The 22773-nt window shown below is 39.0% G+C and overlaps 1 protein-coding gene across 1 annotated transcript; it reads left to right on the top strand.

The window, feature by feature from the left end:
- The first annotated feature begins 57 nt into the window (after window positions 1–57).
- Window positions 58–22380, top strand: CFAP57 (cilia and flagella associated protein 57). Its single transcript, XM_021527799.2, has 22 exons — window positions 58–214; window positions 292–608; window positions 1641–1921; window positions 2082–2247; window positions 3203–3355; window positions 4407–4546; window positions 5216–5381; window positions 5782–5895; window positions 6399–6611; window positions 7218–7391; window positions 8620–8781; window positions 9204–9359; window positions 11411–11504; window positions 12173–12363; window positions 12760–12933; window positions 14037–14195; window positions 14595–14738; window positions 15806–15922; window positions 16951–17085; window positions 17169–17312; window positions 21091–21217; window positions 21501–22380. The coding sequence occupies exons 1-22, from the start codon at window positions 58–60 to the stop codon at window positions 21677–21679; spliced, it is 3663 nt and encodes a 1220-aa protein (XP_021383474.2). The 3' UTR covers window positions 21680–22380.
- Window positions 22381–22773: the final 393 nt, after the last annotated feature.

The raw sequence follows: 22773 nt of genomic DNA, 5'->3' as shown, positions 1-22773 counted from the left end.
GCTTCCGGGCGCCGGGGCCGCCGGGGCCGCGGTCACCACGGCGACAGCGGCGGCGGCATGGCGGCGGCGGCCGTGCAGCCCGTGGCCGTGTTCGGCTGCCGGCCGCGGGTGGCCGGCGGCGTCTGCTTCCTGGAGGAGCAGGTGGTGCTGCACGCCGCGGGGGCGGGCTGCCTGCGCCTGCACCTCGAGCACAAGTGGCACAACTTCATCCCAGGTGGCGCCGACCCCGGTCCCCACCCTAACCCCGGTCCCGGTCCCGGTCCCGACTGCTGACCGCTCTGCTCCCCGCAGGCACGGAGAAGAGCCGGGGCGTGCAGGCGCTGGCCGTCAGTCCCGACCGGCGGTTCCTGGCGCTGTCGGAGGCGGCGGGGGAGCAGCCGGTGCTGGCGGTCTATGAGCTGACGGCGGAGCGGGCGCGGCGCCGCAAGGTGCTGGCGGCCGAGGAGCTGCCGGCGCGGCAGGCCGTGTCCCTCGCCTTCTCCCCCGACTGCCGGCTCCTGGCGGCCGCCACGGCGCCCCCCGAGGGCCACCTCGCCTGCTGGCTGTGGGAGAAGCGGCAGCTGGCGGCGGCCGTGCGCCTGCAGGCCGCGGGCGGCGGCCCCTGCCAGGTAACGGCTCCGAACTCCGGAGGAGAGGGCTCCACAATGTATATTTCATAGTTTCTCTGACTTTTCTTGCATCTGCTGTTAGCCTCCCTCAGCAATAGGACACTAGGCTAAATAAAGTTTTGCACTGACCCATAAGAGACATTCTCATGTCTGTATCTGTTGTATCACATGAGATTCTCTTATATCACATGAGATCTATGTCATGGTGCCACTGCTACTGGGCTGTGCCCAGTAGTTGTAACACACTTCTTGGAAGCGCTCTGCACCTTTTCCTTCCTGCAGTCTTCTGTGTTCAGAGTGGAGGAGATGAGTGGTTAGGAGCAGGCTGATGGCACAAATAATTTCTGCATCCAGGTTTGGGTGCTCCTTTTTAGATTCTTTTATGTAGTAGGGAGGTCTGGTAGTTTCAGTCCATGTGTTGGTTGAACTCCAGCTGACATTTTTTCTGGGGTACAGCTACAAGCAGAGGTTGGCTGACCTACTGAATTCATGACCTCAACTCTTAAAGAGAGGGGAATGTAAAGACTGGCTGTGTAAAGTCCCATTAAGCATAAAAAATTACTTCAAACTACTCTTCCTATCCTTCATGTTGAGTATTGAGATGGCTATTCCATAATTTTCACAAATAAACACCTAATTATGTGAATTCATGTTAGCCTGAAACACAGGTATACAGAACTTATTCCTGGCCTTTTGAGAACAGATGGTCCCACTTTTCAGGAAGCTTGTTACTGGAAAAATTTGTTAATCAGTAGTAAAGAGGTATTTTGGCCTTACTTTAGTAATTTAACTTTAATAGACACACTTTTCAAAGGGGGAAAACTGCAGTCTGGAGTTATGGTGGCTAATTCTTACTCTCTTTGGTATTCCTGTATTCTGTTGGTATTTGGTAATATTTGGTATTCCAATATTCTATTAACCATCTTCCTTTGTTTATTTTCCTGTATCTGGTACAGAAAGTATTCAGGAATAATCATTGCTTATTTATGAACATAGCTGGAAAAAATACTTCCTCTCTTTTTTGTTCCACAGGTGAGCTTTAATCCTCAAGATAATACCCAGGTTTGTATCACTGGAAATGGCTTTTTTAAACTTTTCAAGTACAGTGAAGGATATTTAAAGCAGATGAATTTACAAAGGGGACAGCCAGAAAACTACTTGTGCCACGCCTGGCTGTCTGAGGAGGAAGTTATATGTGGCACTGACACAGGCAAACTTAGCTTGTTTGAAACTGGAGAGCTGCACTGGGAGAAAAGTTTGGAGTACAGAAAAACACCCAGGAATCAAGAAGATACAACAAATGAATATGAGAGGTAAATCTCTTCACTGTTATTAGTAATAGTCCCATGGTTTTGCAGGATTAGTTACTTCCTTCCTGTCCAGTTTGTCAGCTGCTGCTTAGCATTTTTTTATTTGTGCTTCTTTATTTTTAAGTCTTTATGGATTTCCTAATTGCATTTCTGGTGTTTCTAGTGGACTGGCCTTTGAAGATAATGATTTACAACAGCATTCTTTGCCTCAAATATCTGCAGTTGCAGCATATTCCAAAGGTTTTGCATGTTCACCTAGCCCAGGAGTTGTTCTTCTGTTTGAAAAGACTGGTGAAAAGGAAGTCTATGAGGAGAGACAAGAAGTCTGGGTAAGGAGGAAAAAAGCTTTTGTAATCAATTATGCAGCAGAGCCCTGTTTAGAGAACTGTGTTTCTGATTCAGTTATGAATAATAATTTTTAGCACACTGCTAAACTGCATTGTAAGGATTAGCTAACTGTCCTGGTGATGTTGAAAGGAGTTGCCAGAGGTAACACTGAAAGTCAGTGCCTGATGACCTTTTGAAAGGTAGTTCTGTATCTTTCCTTCCCACATATAAAATGTGCTTTGAGGGTGCTAAACCTTAGGAAAACTTTAAGAAACTTTTATTTGTGGAGACTTTGGGGACTAAGAGGTAGTTTAGATCAGTTTTGAAGAACCTGGCTACTTGATTTTTTTTCCAAGGAGAGCTTTTCTCCCCTCAAGTATTTATTACAGCTGTCATGAGACCTGTGCACACTTAAATAATCCTTCTAACTGTTTAACTGTTCTATAGCAAACTGTATGCATTGACCTACTGAAATCTCTGTATAAGAATATTTAACTCTAACAATCTAGTCAAGATTCCATACTCTCATTCTAAAAGGTCATATCTTCCCTATGCATGAGATCCTGTAATAAGACTTATCTACCTTAATGATACATTACAAAGAGCTCTTATTCTAACCACAGTTTTTAGGCAGTTCTCATTCTGACACTTGTTATTTTTTTCTTGATATTTTTCTACTACCATTTTAATTCTTGTTTATTGCAGTAATTCACATTACTGCTGAAGTGTCCCCTGATACTTCGTTTCAGCTGTGATGTTATGAATACCATTAGGTTGTTCTCTTGTCCTCTATTCCATGCCTTGCAGTAGTTATGTGCTATTTAATATCCAAGTTGTCTTGCTGATATTATGAATGTGCTTATTAGAGGAGCATTACAATAAAAGTTTGTGTGTGTGCATGCCTACTACCAAAATATGGAAACCTGGCACAACCCATGGGATGCCTTTTTTGTGCAGCTGCCTCAAGACCAGTTTAGCACTGAGCCAAAAAAGTCAAGCAGACAGGACATTGCATGTATATGCTTCAGCCCTTCTGAGGAAATGATGGTCGTTGGCACAAATAAAAGTCAGATCTACATGTTTACTATGTTTTCCACCAAACTTATAAGGGTAAGTGCAGTTCAGTCTCATTCCACAGCTTTCATGTCCAGTATTGTAATGATACAGGCCTGTCAGTATTGTTTTCTGTGATGCATTCTCATTAAATCCTTCAAATGGACCCTTAAAGCTCAAGATCTGAAGTGCTCTGTGTGCTTCTCTGAGGGCAGTGTTTTTTAGCCCCTTGCTCAAGCCTCTTTCCCTGTGAACATCTGAAGCTTTTCAGCAGAATGACAGAGAACACTTAAGACCATTAAAGGGTGCCTGTTACTGCTGAACCACTTCACTCAGGCTTTAACTGAGATATCCTCAATGTAACTCTGTGGTTCATGCTCCACTGTAATATGCACAAACTTTATTGCAATGATAAAGCTGGAACAGCCATGGGAATCTTCTTTTACTCCAAAATGATAGTTATTGAAGTCTTAGCTAGAAGTGAAACCTCTCTATGAAATACAAACATAATGAAAACCTTCCCTACTCTGAAGGAATTAAATAACACAAAGATAAGTGAAAAATGTATTATCTTGAAATAGACTTTTATGTAATTGAGTATACCTAACCTGTGTACAGGCATACAGAAAAATCTTTACAGGAATAGGAGTTGTAGTTAGGAGTTCTGTTTCCACATGCAGCCTAAAATTTTATTGGTGCTTCACTTCCAGCATGTGGTAGCTAGACATCCTAGTGAAGTTTTCTATCACTAGCACTTGATTTTTTTAAAGTATCTGCCTGACCAGAAGGTATTAACTGAATTTTTTCAGGTCCAGTTTTATTTATTTATCTAATTTGCCTTTTTTTATATACCTACAATTATGTTCTGCTCTCACTGCTCTGCCCTGCATCACTTTTCTTGATTATTAGTTATAAACTTAAAACTGACATTGTTAGGCTTTTAGCATTGTTGTGTTCAGACCAGTGCAGTGAAAGGATTAGGTGGTTCCCTCAAATCTATTCTACAACTGTATGCAAAGACCCATGATAGATTTTTTTTTTTTTTTAATCTGCCTTACTGCCTGCAATGAAATATTTGTGATTTCTTCATGTTCTCATTCCTTCTCAGGAGAAGATATCTTATTTTGCATATATGAATTTCCCATTGCATTCTAATTCAGTCACTGGTCTGGACATGTGTATTTGGAAACCTATTCTTGCTACGTGTTCCCTGGATAGATCTGTCCGCATCTGGAATTACAAGACAAAGTAAAGAGTTGTTTGTATTTGTTATTACCTCTTACTTTTTTGTATATTGTATTTAGGAGGCAACAGCAGCAATCTCATATGAATGAGAGTGTTGTTCTGGTAAAATTCTTGTGTGGTGTGGGATGTAAATGGTATTACTAACATGATTTGGGGAGTGTGAATATGCAGTGCCTTTAAAACTGGTGCCAAAAGAATACAAAACCTTTTCTATTAAGTTATTTTTGTGTCAGACTTCTTGTGTTTTGGGAAAAACTCCTTCATTCAGCTTTGTGTTAAGATACTGTTGCCCCATATCCCACTTCTTAGGCCTAGATCTTAAGCAAAATTACTCCAGCTCTTGAGGTTCCCTGGAGGGAAAAACAAATCTCAAGAGATGCTTGTGTAGGATTGCAATCAGAAATTCACTTACCTTCTTCATTATATTACAGTACACAAAGATTTGCTCTTGCACCTTCCACACCTTCTCTGTGAACCAGAAAGTCAAATTTTCTTTTGTTTCATGTAACATCTCTGTGATCATTACTTAACTGAATAACAACACACTTCCTCAAGAGCAAGGCAGAGTCTGATTTTAGCTGCAGACGTCCTTGCTGGGCCGGATAATATCCTGTCAAGTGTGCAATGGGGAGTTTGTTCTGTTCCATACTGCTCAATGGTTTTCTCTTTCAGCACTTTGCAGCTGTGTAAGGAATATCAGGAGGAAGCATACACAGTATCACTTCATCCCACTGGCCTTTTCTGTTTGGTTGGGTTTTCTGACAAACTACGATTTATAAGTCTCCTGTATGAGGATATGCATGTTTTGAAGGAGTTTGCTGTGAAAAAGTGTAGAGAGGTAAGGAGCAGTGCAAAAATGAAATTGGGGAGTTACGGAGAACAGAGTGCTGAAGAACATGACAGAAAATAAAAACTTCTCCAATACATCCTAATAGGATATTGGATGTTGTATATCAAAGCTTAGAGATATTGATTCTGACTATTGGAGAACAGGCCCAGAGGCTGATGTGTAAGTGTGTATCTATGAAGCAGCAGAAGGGATAATTTGCTCAGAAATACTCCAGAACTGAATTTTACAGGGGAAAGCATTGATTAACAAAACTCTTAAGTGGCTAATTATGTCGTGGAGTTTTCTTTTCATACAACAATTTGATATTAAAGGATATAATTGAAATTCAATGCATGAATGTTTTTATCCATTCCATCTAGAGTAATGGATGGTTATGTTCTTTTCGTAGTGCTCGTTCAGTAATGGAGGCCATCTTTTTGCTGCAGTAAATGGAAATGTGATTCAAATTTATTCCAGCATCACCTTTGAGAATGTTACTAATCTAAAAGGACATACTGGGAAGGTTAGTAAACAAATCTTATACAGTACAACTTATTAACATATTAACTAGTTGATAAAATGCATTTTGAAGAAGTAAAGTACAATTTTGGATCTTGAGATGGCCCCAAAAAGTAAAAACAGAAATAGAAAACTCAGTTTTCATTGGTCAGAAGGCAAAATGTTCATGCACTAGATACACCTGAAAAGCGTGCCCCTTAAATTGGAGGTGAACGATTGGCAGCTGGCTGAAGAAAATGAAATATCCCAGTAATATATTATAAAAATAAAATCTACTACTCCATATTGAAATGAACTTTTTCCTGATAGTGTGTTCATAAAGTAGTTCTTACTGGTTTTGGTTTTTTCTAATGCTAAAATAGAATTGGTTGAGAAATAGCCAGAGGTTTTTTAGTAAGACTTTGAAGTATGGTTCTGAAGTTGTCATAGCTTTACCACTACAATGACTCTATCCTGTGTGTCTATGATCTACATATCAAGCTCCTTGGTATGTTTTGCTTTTGCCAGGTACATGCAATTAAATGGAGTGCAGATGACAGTAAATTTGTCTCCTGTGACACACATGGTGCTGTCTATGAGTGGAATTTGTCGACAGGTAAAAAGGAATCAGAGTGTGTGCTCAAGACCTGCATGTACAGCAGCATTTCCCTGACTTATGATGCCAAAATTATCTTTGCTGTTGGATCTGACCAAACTCTCAAAGAAATTTCAGAATCTTTGGTGAGCTAACAAATACTCCTGGATTTTGCTACATTCTCTGGGGAGGGTACTGGTGCTTTGCTTTCCTTAGCATCCATTTGGTAACCAGGAATCAGTCTGGTTTTGAAAGCTGTGATATTTACTGACACTTTTGTGTTCTTATGTCCTTTACAATGAAACTTAAAATTTTGTCATAGTTTTATATTTTTGTAATTTTACTTTCATTTACCTAGAAATCTTCTAATCCAGCTAACAAACTAACTAGGCAATATTGTATCAGCTGTTCTGCTGAAATGCAAGTGTATCACATCTGTCACTATATCTACATGCATTTTTTTCCAGAAAAGTAGTAAATTGTGATAACCATTAGATCTTTTAGATCACTGGTAACTATAACAAATATAGAGATTTATATCTAAGTATTTCTTCTAAATCTAAATTTTTAAAAAAATGTATAAAACTTAATACTATTTCCTGTTGGGGCTATATTTCTATGGACATATAGATTCTTTTAACTGCATTATGTGCTGCAGGCAGTGGTATAACTATTGTTCATGCAATACATAATGGAATAGTTACTGTAATACAGGGTTTGTGTGGTGGTTTGTGTGTTGGTTTGTGTTGTAGATCCAGCACGAGGTGCCTGCCTACGACGTTGTTTATACGACTGTCGCTGTCTCTCGTTCTGGGCGCGTGATATTTGTTGGTACCTCCCTGGGGACAATTCGAGCTATGAAGTACCCATTAACTCTGAAGAAGGATTTCAGCGAGTTCCAGGCCCATGCAGGTGCTGTTACAAAGGTAGCACAGAGTTCTTTCTTTTCCCTGTGGTGCCAGCTGCACCACCAGCTCCTTTAGGGCTGTTCCTCCTTCTCAATTCATAGCATAATATGTTAAAATTAAGGCTGAGTCTGCACATGGAGAATGAATATCAAAGCATTCATAGGAGTCCTGTCTCTAGATGTGTCAGAGAATAAGCTGTTGACTAAAAAGTGGCTTGCACCAGATTACAAAACAGGGCATATTGGATGGAGAACTTTGATACAGCTCCTTTTGGAAAGAGAAAGGTAATTTTGTCATAGAATCTTTTAGGTTGGAAAAGAGCTTTTAGGTCACGAAGTGCAACTGTTAACCCACCACTGCCAAGTCTACAGTAAACCATGTCCTCAAGCACCACATCTACACATCTCTTAAATATCTCCAGGGATGGTTCCTGCACCACTTTCTCTTGTGAGGGGCATCACATTCACCCATTTCCAGACAGCTGAGACTTCTCTAGTGAGCCAGTACTGCTGCCAAATGACTGAAATGGCCCAGTGGGCACTTCTGCCCGCTCCCTCAGTGTGCTTTGGTAGGTCCCCATTCTCCAGGAAGCCACATGTTCTGTGTTGTTAAAACTGGTCATAATTTTGGTATTTTGAGTGCCACTGTCAACTACAGCACCTTGACTTATCCTTGCACAGTCCAACATTAAAATATGAACTTCAGTTACTGTAACTCTACTTTCACCTCAGCTGTAAGCTGTATCAGCTCCCAGGTACCCTATGCCAGATCAGGCAGCCACAGGAGGTCTGGAGGAGGTGACAGCAGTTACTACTACATAGTTCTTGCTGAGCGTAGTTGTACCTTCAAAAGAAAGCATTTAGCCATCTGTGCTCATGCAACTTCTCAAAGAAAAACACTAGAGTCCTTTGGAATTGTCATGTAAATTGCCTGTCTGTGCTATAATTGTCTAGAAGGTCTTTTCTGTTTCAGGTTTTTAAAAATCCTCCTATGATTTTTAAAAAAAGCAGATCCAGTATCTACATATATTCTTTTCCTTCCCTTTGTTGTTTCAACCAGAGTGGAACAGGAGTAGGAGACATAATCAAAATGTTGGTAGTGGGACTGTGTTATTATTTCCACAGTTGACTTTCTGGGGTAGAAATAAAGAGAATATGGGGGTGGGGAGAAAAATGTGGTGTAAAATAAAACTGTGTCTCCATTCTTCCATGTCTCATCCATTATTTTGTTGTCTCTTCCTTCTAAGATGACAATAACAAGTGATGACCAATTTCTACTGACTGCCTCAGAGGATGGCTGTGTATTTATCTGGAAAGTGTATGATAAAGAAGGTGGGGCAGTTAAAGGAGAGCAGGAATTTGAGTATGCTGAGGAAGTGTTGATCATGAGATCAGATATAGACGAGAAGGTAGGAGGAGCAACTTGTGAACATAAACCACGGGATTTCTGTGAATTGCATTTTCATAATGCTTGTTACCAGCCAGTCCTATATGGCTTTGGTCAAAGATGTTACAGAAAGTTGCTGCAGTGGCTTGTCAATATGCAAACAGCATTGTACAAACAGCAACTGCGGATTAGATTTTTCTCTAATACTTTCCCCAATCTCTTGAAAACACTTCTAATGGAGTAGAGAAGTCAGAAGATGAATTTCTATAAACTATCTTCTGAGCAAAGAAACTTTACTTCTAGAAGTTCTTGGTCGTCTGTCTGAAGATTCTTTGTAAAGGCTGTTTTCATAAATATGTGCATGTAAATAAAACATCCTTAACAAGCTGTTGCTAACAGCAAATATGCTCTCTCTTAAAACTGTTTTCTCATCTGTCCTGACAGAGTCAGGCAATACTAGACCTGCAGATTTTTGTGAGAGATCTAAAGACAGAAAGTGATTACGAGCTACGTCTCAAGGACATGTACTGTGAAGGAAAAATAAAAGCATTGGAAGAGAATTTCGCTCAGGAAATAGACTCCCTTAAAACTAAGCACCAGGTATGATTCATGTTGCAGAACCAAATACTAAGAAATCATTCACTGAAGAGTTGAATTCAAGCTTGCATTACATATGTAGAAATGCCATACAGCATCTAAAATAATTCCTTTCCAATTTAAGATGTTCTTGATATTTATAAAGCATGAAACTATCTTTGTGTCAAGTATCTTATAGTACAAGGGAATGCAAGAGCTCTCCTAGGTAGCCTGTAAGTATCTTCACATAAAACCAGCACAATAAATGCTGCCTGAGCCTGAGGATCAGTAGTAGAAATGGCACTGTGCCCTAAAAGCTCCTTTCCATATAAGGCTGCAGCTGCTGCAGGATCTAACAATTATTCTCCTTCATACTGCCTTCTTTATGTCCTGTCTGCTTAGATTTTTAAGAACATCTGCTGAGGTTTCTTGTATGTTTTTTGAAAAGAAAGGTAAAATATATTCCCTGCATGTCTTCTGTTTGTGTGCTTATTGATTTCTTCGTGGTTATGAAGTAGGGCTCCCCTGAAAAGCAAAGGCTATGATAATTCTTCCCAGTGTCCTATTTATCTGTGTCTGATAATGCTATTCTGTCCATCTGTTTGGTGCACACACTGGGTTTCTGACCTGTAATTTGTTATATTTCTGGAATTCTTTTAGATGTAGAAGGCAAGGGATTCAGTAGTAATTTCTCTGGCAGTAAAACAGCTCAAAAGTAAGGGATTATATATCACATGATTCAATCCTGTCAAACTCATGTTCTTTTTGAGCTTTTGGGTGAATATTGTCCTGTTCTGGTGATTTGTTACTGCTTATTTTGTCAAGTTGTGCATAGTCCCTTCAAACGGTATTTCTGTTTGACTCCACATAAAGGAGTTTAGTATGAAAGCTTACCAAGTGACTTACTAGTTGTAGTATTTTACAGGTTTCTAATTTTCAAGTGCTCTTTTTGGCCCTACAATTGTTTCAGTAGGTTTTTGATATTCATTTTTTGAGGAGGTTTAATTATTCATTTTAATGTTTTCTTCAAGTATTTATTCAGATTCTTTGGCTTGTCTCATTGTGGGCTTTTTTATCTAAATAAGCTGAGTTCTAACCTTTCTACTTTTCCTCTCTTTTGTAGAACCTAACCTTGTACAAGAAAGCCATTTAATTTCTTGTGGATTCCTATACCTCTTTTTTATCTCTGCTGTTTTTTTTTCTGTGGTTCTTCAGGTCTTTTGATAAGTAGTGCTTGGCTATAGATTTATAATAATCCCAGCTACACTGAAAATTCTTTAGAGTTGTTGATTATAGCCTTACAAACAAATGCCTTTGAAGATGAATATAATTCTCTAGGCAGGCAAGTTGGACTGCCTGTCCAAGTATCAGTACATGTTAAGATTAAACTGAATAACAACTTCAGACTGAAAGGGCTAAACTTTCTAGTTGTATTCATCAGACAAATGGAATATTTCTGCTTATGCAAGACCCATGCAGTTGTTGCAATAAGAAGGTGAAAACAATATAACTATGGTACAATTCCTAGCATCTCTGTGAAATTTCTCAGCTGTTTTCTTGCTCCAGTTCTTTGTGTTTTTTAAGAAGATTAAGTAATTTATAGTGGTAGGCTGACATTTCAAGTGAATGGCATTTAAAATTCACTCTTGCATAGGTTTATGTCATACTATGCAAATGTCAGCATTTTAAGACCTCAAAATTGCTTCAAGTGAGACAGGAAGCAGCTTGAACTTTAATATCTGGACAATAATTTATGGAACTGCAAATTCTCCTCAGGCAGGCATACATAAAGGAGTGGAGGCTTTTGTAGCTCACAAACTTAACTTTTTAGATTAAGATCAGTACCTTGTATTATATGAATGCTGTTTGCTGCTTTTCCTTAGCTTAACTTGTCAAAACAAACTAATATGTGGGAAAACTTGTTTTAGTAACACATGGCACCTCAGTTTTGGTAAGAGATTTCAAACATATTTCTGTCGTGTATGCCTCACCAGGGGCAAGAGCACAAACAATTTCGACATTGCTTTGTCCAGTTTCAAATTAAAATGTATTTTTCTTTTTTTTTCTTCCCACAGATTTTACAGGAAGAGAAAGAAAAACAGCAGCTACAATACGAGGTTCAACTGTCTGAGATGATGGATAAACAGGCCAGGGAGGTGCAACAGCTAGGTTAGACTATAAGAAATGTTTGTAAATAGAAACTGAGGAAAATGCTGTATTGATAGCAAATGATGTGACAGGGAGGGATTACTAGAGCAGAAGTATAAAGAAAAATGGATGTATGTCATGTAGGTATTTGGTGCAGACCAAATGGTTGTCTAAACTTCACCATGCACATGCCCATGATGAGAACATGCATGTGGGCCTTGTATCTTAGAGGTTCTTGACATTAGTAATGTCTTCATTTATTTTATGCACAGCTGACTGTGGAATAACAGTGCAGTTATTCCATTCAGCAAGAAGGTACAGCCTGGAAATACCTGGACTCCAAATTTGTAAGCAAGATAAAAATACTGCAGATTAGTACCAAGGAGTCCCTCCATAAATAATTGCATTGCCTACTCATACTTTGTAGCACTTGAGCTCATACAGCTCTGCCATGGTTATCATCCCAAGGAAATGCCTAAATTAGTTGTCAATTTTGCATAGCTACAGTCTAAAGTCCCTGTATAACTGATGAAGAAAGTGATTAAATACTTCCAAATTACAAATACTTGTAATTTATTGCAACCAGCTGCCAAAAAGATAGTAAATAATAAGGCAGTGATAGCTGCAGAAGGATAGGATTCACTCCTCTTTTCTATTAATTTTATCCATTCCATGATTCCTGTTAACAGAATCTGACAGTAGTCAGAAACTCTCAATGGAAAGTGAGAAATACCAGGAGCTTCAGGTGAAATCTCAGAAGATGGAGGAGGAATATGAGAAACAATTGCACAAGTTGGAGGAAAGCAAAATCAGGGCTGTGGCAGAGCTGAAAGAACATTATGAGAAAAAACTTAAACATAAATCTGTTCTGCTGGAAGAGGTAGGAAGCTTGATTTGCACACAGCCTGGAAGAAACAGCAATTTTGATTGCATTAGAAACAGCAATTTTAAAAGATCCTAAGTGATACTGGTTTGTGATTTCTACAGCCCTAACAAATTTGCTGATGTTAGTATTTGGGCTAGATTCCTAACTTGAAGCTTTCAAGTCTTAAGAATTATTAAAAAAAAAAAAAAAAGAACTGCAATGTGTATGTTACCAATTTCTAAAGTTAGTTTAATCCACTAAAAAGTTATCTTAGATGATATTGCTGCAATTAATTGTTCCATTAAACATAGATTCTCCCAGGAGAAACACAGTTACAAATAACATTTTACTTCTCTCCTTTATTGGTCTCTTACACTTGCCTTCTCTCATGTTTGTTTTCCTTAACTGCAGGCAAAGGAGAATATAAGGAAGCAGATTGAAGCACATGAAGAAATGGAGAAACAAATTTATGAAGATGGAGACAAAGAAATCTCAGAACTCAAAGACAAGTATGAGAAACAGCTCTTGGAAGAAAAGGAGTCCAACATGCAACTGAAAGGAGAAATAGGAGTCATGAATAAAAGGGTATCTTTTATTCTGTGCTAGTATCAGACATGCACAAGAAGACCTGTAACTGAGGATTGAATGTGATTAATGGCATGTCAATTTAGTCCGTTAATCTAGTCTGTAAATATGTGGTATTTCATATGAGAACAATAGCCCCATCATAGGTTAATTTGAATGTTTAGAGTATTTGGGCAGAAGAAGAAGCTGTCTGCTGATTGCATTGCTGATATAATTAGAGATAGATGATAAAGGAGGTATGTTTTTATTAGTACGCTTTATCTGATCTACATAGTTTTAAACTATAAATAATATTGTGCATCCTATGACAGGAAAGAAATGAACTTTTAATTTTTCTATCATTGAATACTTTCCTTTATTAGTTAAATACTTCTACTGCTTCATTAGATGCAATTATCCCTGTGTTTTGTTTGCATCATCTTTTTTTTTGGCTTTAATGGGAGTTTTAAGGAGATATAAAATATTTTACCTCTTTTATTTTCTGGGTATTACATTTGCCTAAGGATGTTAGAGAGACATTTTTTCTTTTTCATTTTCTCCAGTATCTATCTGGAGACAGAGGTTCTTTTCAAACCCTCTGCTATCATGGTACTGTCTTTAGTTTGTCTTTTAGACCTTGGGTATTTCTGCATGTGTCCTTACAGTTTGTCCAGCGCCATTCATTGGTTCCGGCTTCCTTGGTTTTGCAGATCTTAGTACTGAGGCACGGATTTTGAGGGTACCCAAGAGCTATGAACTGGGCACCCTTCTAGTCTTGCATCTTTAGAGATGTATTGCCTTCACCTCATCAGAATATTCCATGGACTGAGTGTTAGCTGCAGCTGATGCTTAGGTATAATATCCATACCCTTCTTGCTGCTGGATGCAATTTCCTTCCTTCCTTCCTTCTAGTGCAGCAGGTATCCTTGTCAGAATATACAGAAAAAGCAAAAATGGATACTCAACCCCCTTTTGAGTTAGAGGCATTCACCTGATGTGCTTGCTGCTCCTTCATCATATCTTAATTTGATATCCTTTATCCCACACTGTCTACAAAGTATCCTACAGAATAGGAGGACCAAGCTTTTGGAGACTGTTAAGTTCTTACTAGTTTGCCTCTCTAGTTGAACAGCCTACAGAAAGAGCTCAAGGACCGAAACAGGGATATTGAGGAAATGAGACTGGAACAGCAGAAGCTGCAAGACATCATTAAATCACTGGAAAAGGACATCTTGGCACTAAAGACAGATGTTAAAGAGAGAACTGAAACTATTCTAGAGAAGGTGAGAAAGTGGACAATTGGATGAGGTAAAAATCACCTCCCTTAATTGAATAGAGATATTTATTTTAATAGTATATGTTGTGATAATATCCCATGACTGGACACTCGATTTCAACTTAAGGAATTTGTGATCTCCAGTTTGGGATTTTGGTTTCTGCTTGGCATTCTAAGCTTTTCTTGGGGAGCTCAAGTTCAGGATGTTGACTTTCTCATCCCCTGTTCTGGGATCTGTAGATGAATCAGCATTTTTTGCCCCTTCACGTCTAACCTGTAGGTTTGCTACTGGAGTTCCACAAGATCTGTGACTGCTGGTTTGTTCTCTTCCATATTTGTGTCTTGTTCTAGGGATCTATGTGAGAGTGCTAGATCTGATTCAGATCTCTGTAACCATTTCTTCCAGGAGAAGCATGTATATGATCTAAAAATGAAAAATCAGGAACTGCAAAATTTCAAGTTTGTACTGAGTAACAGAATAGAGGAGTTTAAGAAGCAAATAGAGTCACGTGAAAATGATATTGAGACAATGAAGAAACAGATCCATGAGGTGAGTAACACTCTCATGTGGCCATGTCTAAATACAAACATGACCCAACAAGTCCATGAAAGTTCACCCTGGTTGTTCCTTGACTTCTTTCAAGCATTCATAGCACTGATTCAATGTCTGTGCAGCTAATAAAAATATCGGTAGAAAATAAGTATTTAATTTTCTATCACATACTACCAGTGATCAACATAGCTATTTAAGTTCCTGTATGTAATTCTAAATTTTGCTTAAAAATAAATCTTATCCTTATGTGGTTGCCCTCCATGTGCCCTATAGCATTTGCAAGACACTGCTTTTACTGATCTGGCAGAAGACAGTAAATTTCTTCTCTCAGAAATGTTGCAGATTTATGCAAATATAGCTCTGCTAGGGGTTAGATACATGACAAATTATATTCATCAGTTGATAAATGGGAAATTTGAACATATTTATAGTTAGCATGTAGCAAATTCTTTGAGGGACTTATTTATGATAGAAGCTTACTATGATTTCTGCACAGATGTATCCTTAGCTCAACCAAACTAGGACTATGGTGACATAGTCTTTTAAATAAAATGCAAACTAATGAACAATTTGTATGTATTTCAGAGTAGCAAGATTAAATCTCTGTTGTCTTTTCTGGTCACCATCTTGTGCCATAAGTAAATGCTGTAGTACCCTTATTGTTTTTTCCTGTGTTTTCTGCAAATATACCCACAGTTTTCAATCCATTTGTTTCTTTTCAGTATCAGGGCCTAGTTATTGTAGCCCTTATGCTGTACATTTCCCCCTCATCCATTTTTATTCAGGTGGAGCAGTAGAGCTCCCGCTCAGCTCAATGAATTTAGAGGGTATCACATGATTTAAATTAATGTGACTCAAAAGGAGTTGCACATTCATTTGTGTGGTTTCTGTATAGTCTGCCAGAGGGCAGTCTTGTTACAAAATTGACATTTCTCATGTTGTCATTCAACCTGAAGGGGGACCTATTCCCTCAAGACTGTATTTCCAGCCTCTGGTTTTCCTGTTATGTGTTGTTTTTTCACATCTCCTTTTAGCCCTGATTTCCTCCTTCTGCTTCCTTTCAGATGGAGGAGCAGCTGGAACAATTCCGCAAGGAGAGCGTAGAGCTGAAGCTGACCATCACACAACTGCAACAGAAACAGAAGGCAACTGCTGGTGAGGTGCACAAAGAGATGGAAAAGGTATGGGATACTCCCACCATGCAGATCCTACAGAATGACATCGATGGGGACAGAACACTGGTGAAGCATTAATCTGAGCAAGCAGTTACTTCAGGGGTGCTGTGTCCAAGGACCAAGAGAGTCTCTGGTCAGTGGGGACAAAGACACAAACTTCAAAGCCTGAAACCAGCTTGGAGCTTTCATATTAAAAAAAAAATCCAGTTATTATGAGTCAACACATATTGTCCTGAAGAGACAATTTAAGAGAACAGTGAGGTGAATGCTGAACTACTTGTTCCTGCCCAAGTCTGAAATTTGGGGACACTTGGCCTAAACAGGAGCAGCATGTAGGATACCACCTACATTAGCAGGATAGCAGAGAGGAAGGTTTCATTAATGGAGGAGTCGAGGACCTCTTGTTTGAAGGCATATCAGACATGAGGGACGAAAAGGGACTGCAGGTGAAGGTGGAGGGGCGTAGCAGGCAGTGCATAAGTGAGGAAACAGGTAGAGAGGCCTTGCAGAAACCAAGAGAGAATGAGAAGGCAGGCTTGATGTGAAATCAGCAAACTGTGCATGTGTCTGATATGTTTTGCCCCTTGCCTTCTCTCCTTAACTGTTGGTGTGTTGTTTCTAAACAAGAAGGCAGGACAGCACTTGGACAATGCTCTCAGACACATGATGTGGCTCCTGGGGATGTCCTGTGCAGGGCTGAGTTGGACTCAATGATCCTGGTGGGTCTCTTCCAACTTAGCATATTCTGTGATTCTGTGTTTGGGAATGAGCCACTGTTTTTCAGTTGTCATCTTTGCAGGTTGTCACTGATATTACCTAATAAAAGTATCTTGGTTTATTATTATTCTTAAAATCTATGACAGCTGTTCAACACATAGTGCTCACATTCCCTGTGAGTTGTTAATTAATTTTGTTTTAATGAAGTGGAAGGAAGTATATGAGAGTTTTCACCAGTTCCACTAGACTTTCTAGAGAATTGCACGATGGATTGTTCTAATGGACCAAATAAGAATGTGACTACATCATTCTTGCAGAAACAAAATATGGAAACCCTCATCAAACGATTTAAGGCAGATCTTCTTAATTGTGTGAGATTCATTAACGATTCCAAAAAAATGAAAGATGGTATCCATGAGCTCTACACCAAGTATGTACATCAGCCAGGCATGGTGAGTCAGGACCCTTGCCTTCTCCTTGCCCATGACTTTGTCAAGTAGTGGAATAACTGAGACAACATTCTGTGCCCTCTCAGGTGGAGGCTCAAGCAGAAGATGGAGATTTGCAGCAGCAGTACAAGAAACAGCAAGAGTATAATGAGAGGAATTTGGCAGTTTTAAGGAAGAAGGGTATGAAGGATAAGGAAATGCACCACACTGCTTACATGCGTATCATGCAGGTAATAAGCCTTTTCCTTGTGGTATGGAATGGAAACAAAGGAAGTGGCTGCACAAAAGAGACTTTATTAATCTTTCTGTTATGGTTTCTTAGGACTTTGAAATACTTTTGTTTGGCTTTCTTGCCAGAAATTTCTACATTTTTCAAGTGTTTCCATTAACTATTTTGAACAAAAAGAGCAAGATCTCAGAAGTCAGAAATGCCTTTTGTTTATTTCCCATTCCCTGAAAGGAGATGGGGAACTTCTGTTTGCAAGGATGCTTTTAAAGAAATTAATGTACCTATTTTTATTTTTAAACAGTATTTATAAATGCCATTATAGTCAATTTGCCCTTGTTTGGGTGTCAAGCTGTATTTGCTGTGTAGTAATGTTTAGGAAGTAATTTTGGAGGAAGAAAAAGGAAAAAAAACATTCTTTGTCCACACAGTCCCATGCCTACTGGTGTGAATTCAGAAGAACTTTCTGCTTTTCACATCCAAAATTTCCAAGGAAGTTCAGAAATACATGGAGAATTTGTCTATTTGTACTAAGATCTTTTGCTCAGAATCCTTGTTTCTTACAAGGCAAAGTAAACTGGTGACTACTGGGGTCAAAGATCCAATTTGTTTTTATCTGGAGTGGGAGGACCTAGAGCTCCACACCAGACATCTTAGGAGGACAGCTTTTCTAGTCTCTTCTTAACATGCTCTCCTTCTGCTCAGTCAGCACTTCCTTTTCCCCTCAATAGCCCTTTCTACATTGTTACTTTATTATGCTTCCTCAGGATCATTAAATCTCATCTCCTCCTAAGTCATCTGTTGTTTGCTATTTATTCATCATTTGCTTCTTCAGGGCTAGACAACAATCTTCTTCCCTGATGCTATTTTAATTTTTTTTTTTTTACTCTTTCTGTGAGTTAGATGTTTCCTTTGGCACAAAATGAGATGGGTTCAGAAAATAACCCAAAGAATTTCCTTACTGGAATAGGGTGACAGATGGTGTTCATAATGATAATACTTGATGATGTCTTGGATCAGTAAGCCTAACATGAAATGATGATTAAAACCAAATTAATAAAACATCTGGAAGATGAAGATATCAAAGATTCTAACCAGCCTGGTTCCTTCAAAGAAAAAGCAGTTCTCTGAAGTCCAGTAGATTAATGAGGTTTTACAACCAGCAGGAATTATCATGGCCTTCCAGTCTTTCACAGGGGCTTTTAAGACTAGTTTAGACAAACTTCTGTGAGGATTTGCTTTGAAAAAGCAAATGACATCTTGACAGTCTTCTAGCTCTGTATTCCTATTATTCTTGAGTTGTGCTTACATTTTCAGAGTTATGCCCTCCTCTTTGAGAGATTACTCATAGGTACACTGCTGCAACAGATGACTAGAACTGTCAAGATAATTTTAGTTATTCTTACCAGTTGACAAGTTGCCTGTTATTCAGCTATTAGTTTTTCCTCCAGCCTTCTGTATATGTAATGGCTTCTTTGGATACATAAAAACAGAGACACTGAATAACCTTGAAGTAGTTGAAGCCCATATAGGATTAAATTTTCTCTATGTCCTACCTGTCTCTGACAATCAGCACTGTAGGGACTTCCTAGACTGTAGATTGTATCCATATGACGTGTCATTGTACCTGATGGCTTCATTATCTGTGCTTTGATCAGTCCCTTTTCTGAAACAATTGGTTCTTTGCCACATCCCGTGACAATGAGCTTTCCCATGAACATTTATTTTATATATCCATTCTGTGATGTTGCATTGCAGTGCAAGCATTCTGTCAGAATGCAAATATTGAATTAAAGGCTAATCTCTCTGGAGAGAAGGCCTCTTCAGGAAAATATTATCAGTGTCAACCAACAGTCTTTTAGCACCAAGCAAACCAAACAAGACATTTCTACATAGACCAGATTGCTTCAGACAAGATACTCTGTATTATATTTTCTGATAGACCAAAAGCAAGATCTTCATTTGACAGCAGCAGGTAATCTCTTGGACTGAACATATGAAGGTGCTTCTGACTAAAGTACACCTACAGGCAAATGCTATGACCCAACCCTGAAAGCTGGTCAACAGAAAATTACTTTGACTGATTATTGGAAGTTACCCTCTTCATGTGTTCTTTCAGGATCAAGCTCTGGAATAAATGCATAGAGTCGAATTTCATCTGTATTTAAAGGCTTGCACTAGACAAGTGAGACACAAGAAAATATTACAGTTCCAGAGCTGCCTGAGCACACCAACTCCTGCTGCATTTATAGCCCAACATAACCACTGCAAGAGTGACTCTTCTTGCCCAACAAGTTCAGATCCTAATGAATACCACACTCTTCCTCCAGTCAGTGACTTTCAGCTGAGGAGAAACTAAAGCACAGCTTCTGCACTTGCCTTAGTGTAAAATCTTGATAATCCTTCCACACACATGCCCTGAGCTATTGCTGCCAACTTGAACACTCTGAGTGCAGCCACATACTGAGAGGTGCAGTGAGCTTTGTACTTCACTTCTGACCAGCCTGCAGCTGTGTGGTGCCAACACTTTTATAAGTATACTCAAAAGAACTGAGCTGTATGCTTTGCACAATCTTTTGTGGCAACATAATTATCTCTATCAACCAAAATTATCATTAAAACAAATGTAGAAAGCAAGATTTGAAGACACGATTTTAATGGGAAAATTTCATTAATCCTTGTTCTTATCTCCTGTTGTTTCAGTGGGTTCCCTACTGCTTGAGACTGGTATTGTGAGATACCCTAAACATGCCTTTTTGACATCTATCTTTTTTAAATATTGCCAAGTGTGTTCCAAAAGTTCTAAAAAACACACCACAGGTAGCTGAAATAGTTGCTGTTCTTGGTTCAAGTATGATGGGAGCCATTTAACATTTGCCCTAGTTATTGATGTTGTAAGGTATTTCACTGTCCTTGTAAGAGGCAAATATACAATTCCACTTCACTCTCTTGAATACAGAAAAGAAATATTTAGTTAATGGTGCTCCTGTTTCTAAATCATGAGCAGCAGTGTTATCATCCTTAAATAGTATTAACCCATACTGGTTTTGCTGAAGTCTTTAAAAATCTGTTGCAACAATGGGCAAATTACATTCACTGGCACTTTCACAGCTCCTTCAGGAAGATGCTTCATGGTAGGCTACTAAAAAGTTAGAGGATTGAACTTTTATAGACTAAAAACAGACTAAGAAAAAAAAGAAAGAACAAAATATGAATACATTGCTAACTTTTCCTTATAACAGCATGATAGCAGTAGGTACCTCAAGTCTCCACATGCTTTATATATTTCCCAATAATTTGGAAGGAGTGTGGAAAAGTAATGTCTGTCAGAATTAATGAAGAGGGCTTTGAGTAATTCCAAGGAGATAAAGATAATTTAAGTGAACAAATACACAGTGACAAATGAAAAGCAAAATAATACACACTGGAGGGAGAGATGGGAATTCTTTGCATTAATTCTGAATTAACTGGATCCATTTAGGAAAGCCCTGAGCTTCCCTTTGGAATTGGCAAGGAACATAATACCTTGGAGTGCGGCTGCAATCAGAAAAGCAAAACAAATATTAGTTTTTTGAGCTAATGTGGTTTGAATACTGTCATGTTCTGAGTCACATCTAATGTGATCTTTCCTGAAATGTTGTGTACTCTCCTGATTGCCTGGTACCTTCTGCTTGTGATACTGATTCTAAACTTTCCAGTGTCTTTCTCAAAGATACGAAGATTCATATTGCCCAGCCAGATAGTACCTGTGCCTTTCCTTATAGAGCATGTTGTTTTTGCAGGAAAATATGAGTCTGATTAAGGAAATTAATGACTTGAGGCAAGAACTGAGGGTGGCCAACGCACAGGTGCACGACCTCCAGTCAGCACTGAGATTAAACAAGAACAAAAAGTCAATTCAAGACACAGGTGAATAGTTCTTGTGTATTTTCCATATTGTCAGTACTCATGGCAGAATTTCTTTTTGTCCTTGGTGAACAACTCTGTTACTGTTTGTGTTTCTTTCTAGCTTGTCTGCCTGGTGGTACCTGTTAATTTTAATGTTAATTGTAGAACCTGCTAAATTCTGCAGATTCTTACTATTTAGATCTACTTCTTCAACCCTGAAAGATGCTTTCCTTTGTCCATGCCAAAGAACTGCATTAGCTGGACTTCTGTTACTGCACTGTGTCCTCTCTATTTTATCTTCTAGCTCCCTCCAGTGAACTTCTGTCCAGCCCAGCTGTCCTGAGGTTGAATCCACAGATGGAAAGTGAAAAAATCATAGAAATGCAGCAGCTAGAAATTCAGTATCTGCGAGACCAAATCCAGGAGATGGAGCAAGCCCTGAACTGTCCAGGTTCAGTCTCTTTCAGTCCGAAATCTTCCTGACCTGAATCTGGGAAGAAGCCACAAGACACAGCAACACTGACGTGGTTCAAGAATGCCTCATATTATTATATCCTCCTGGCAAGATCAGAAATGCAAGAGCATAGAGCAGACTTACATGATCCTATACTCTTCCACTAGAAGCATTTATGAAACAATCGGTCTTCTAAGCACTTCTTCTACTTTCCTGAAATCTGCCCTTTTCATGAGACTTAGTAGCAAGAAGAAAAAAAAATAAATTCATGTTAGTGTAAGACTAATCTTTGTGCCTTCATGCTAGGTACTCATATTTCTCTTGAGAATTAATGTGTCCTAACTCAGAAGAGCTGGTCAACCTGTAAACCTTTTCTGCTAGAATTCTAATTTGGTGTCATTGTGCTGCAAAGTACAACATCAGCCTTTTATTTTCCAGTATTAAACTGCCTATGTCCATACAAAGGACTGCTGCTCTTAAGACCAATGACATCGTTATTGTAAGCAGGTATCCAGTCACAGATTAGCAATCAATTACCTTGTAAGGGCAACCTTTGACTCAAGCACACCCGAGCTAGAGTCTTTAGAGGCCTCGGCTTTCTGTCTAGAGATGTGTTGCCTCATCTGCTACAATAATTTCATCAGGACAAAAAAGGCAGCCCAGTTTCAAATTCCCAAAATCTGGAATAAAGTCCAAACCTTATGTTGTAACTCTTATAACTTTGATAAAATGATTTGTGTTTGTCTTTTTTTTCAACATCCCTTTAGTTCAGTTTTTCCATTAAATTCTCCTAATAAGTCACTCTGCAAAGTACTCATACATAGAAAAAGGCAGGGAGTAATTTCTTTAATAATGGGAGGGGAACCCCTAAATTTTTCATCTTTTGTTGTCACTGCATGACACACTGTCCCACTGAGGAGTATTTCACATCTATCAGAAGTTTGAGCTACTGGTTGAGCATGGAACTATATGGTATTACAGCAGCCAGTATATTGCTGTTTCATTTCCTATCCTGAGTTGTCAAAAAGTGATAAATGCTTTTAATATACTCCTAATATACAGAGGAAGGTGGTGCCAGGGCTGGGTAACATGTAAGCTGCATTACCATCAGGAATACTAGACT

The sequence above is a fragment of the Lonchura striata genome, chromosome 9, assembly GCF_046129695.1.
Source record: "Lonchura striata isolate bLonStr1 chromosome 9, bLonStr1.mat, whole genome shotgun sequence".
NCBI lineage: Eukaryota > Metazoa > Chordata > Aves > Passeriformes > Estrildidae > Lonchura > Lonchura striata.
The sequence above is the reverse complement of the archived record's forward strand: the minus strand, read 5'-3'. Positions and strand labels throughout refer to the sequence as shown.

What these genes read in the sequence shown, in the direction of transcription:
- CFAP57 (XM_021527799.2), top strand. Translation starts at nt 58, where the DNA reads ATGGCGGCGGCGGCCGTGCAGCCCGTGGCCGTGTTCGGCTGCCGGCCG. An exon ending in ATGCAGGTGCTGTTACAAAG is followed by an intron (nt 7,392 to 8,619) that starts GTAGCACAGAGT and finishes CTTCCTTCTAAG; the next exon opens with ATGACAATAACAAGTGATGA. An exon ending in CTGAAACTATTCTAGAGAAG is followed by an intron (nt 14,196 to 14,594) that starts GTGAGAAAGTGG and finishes CATTTCTTCCAG; the next exon opens with GAGAAGCATGTATATGATCT.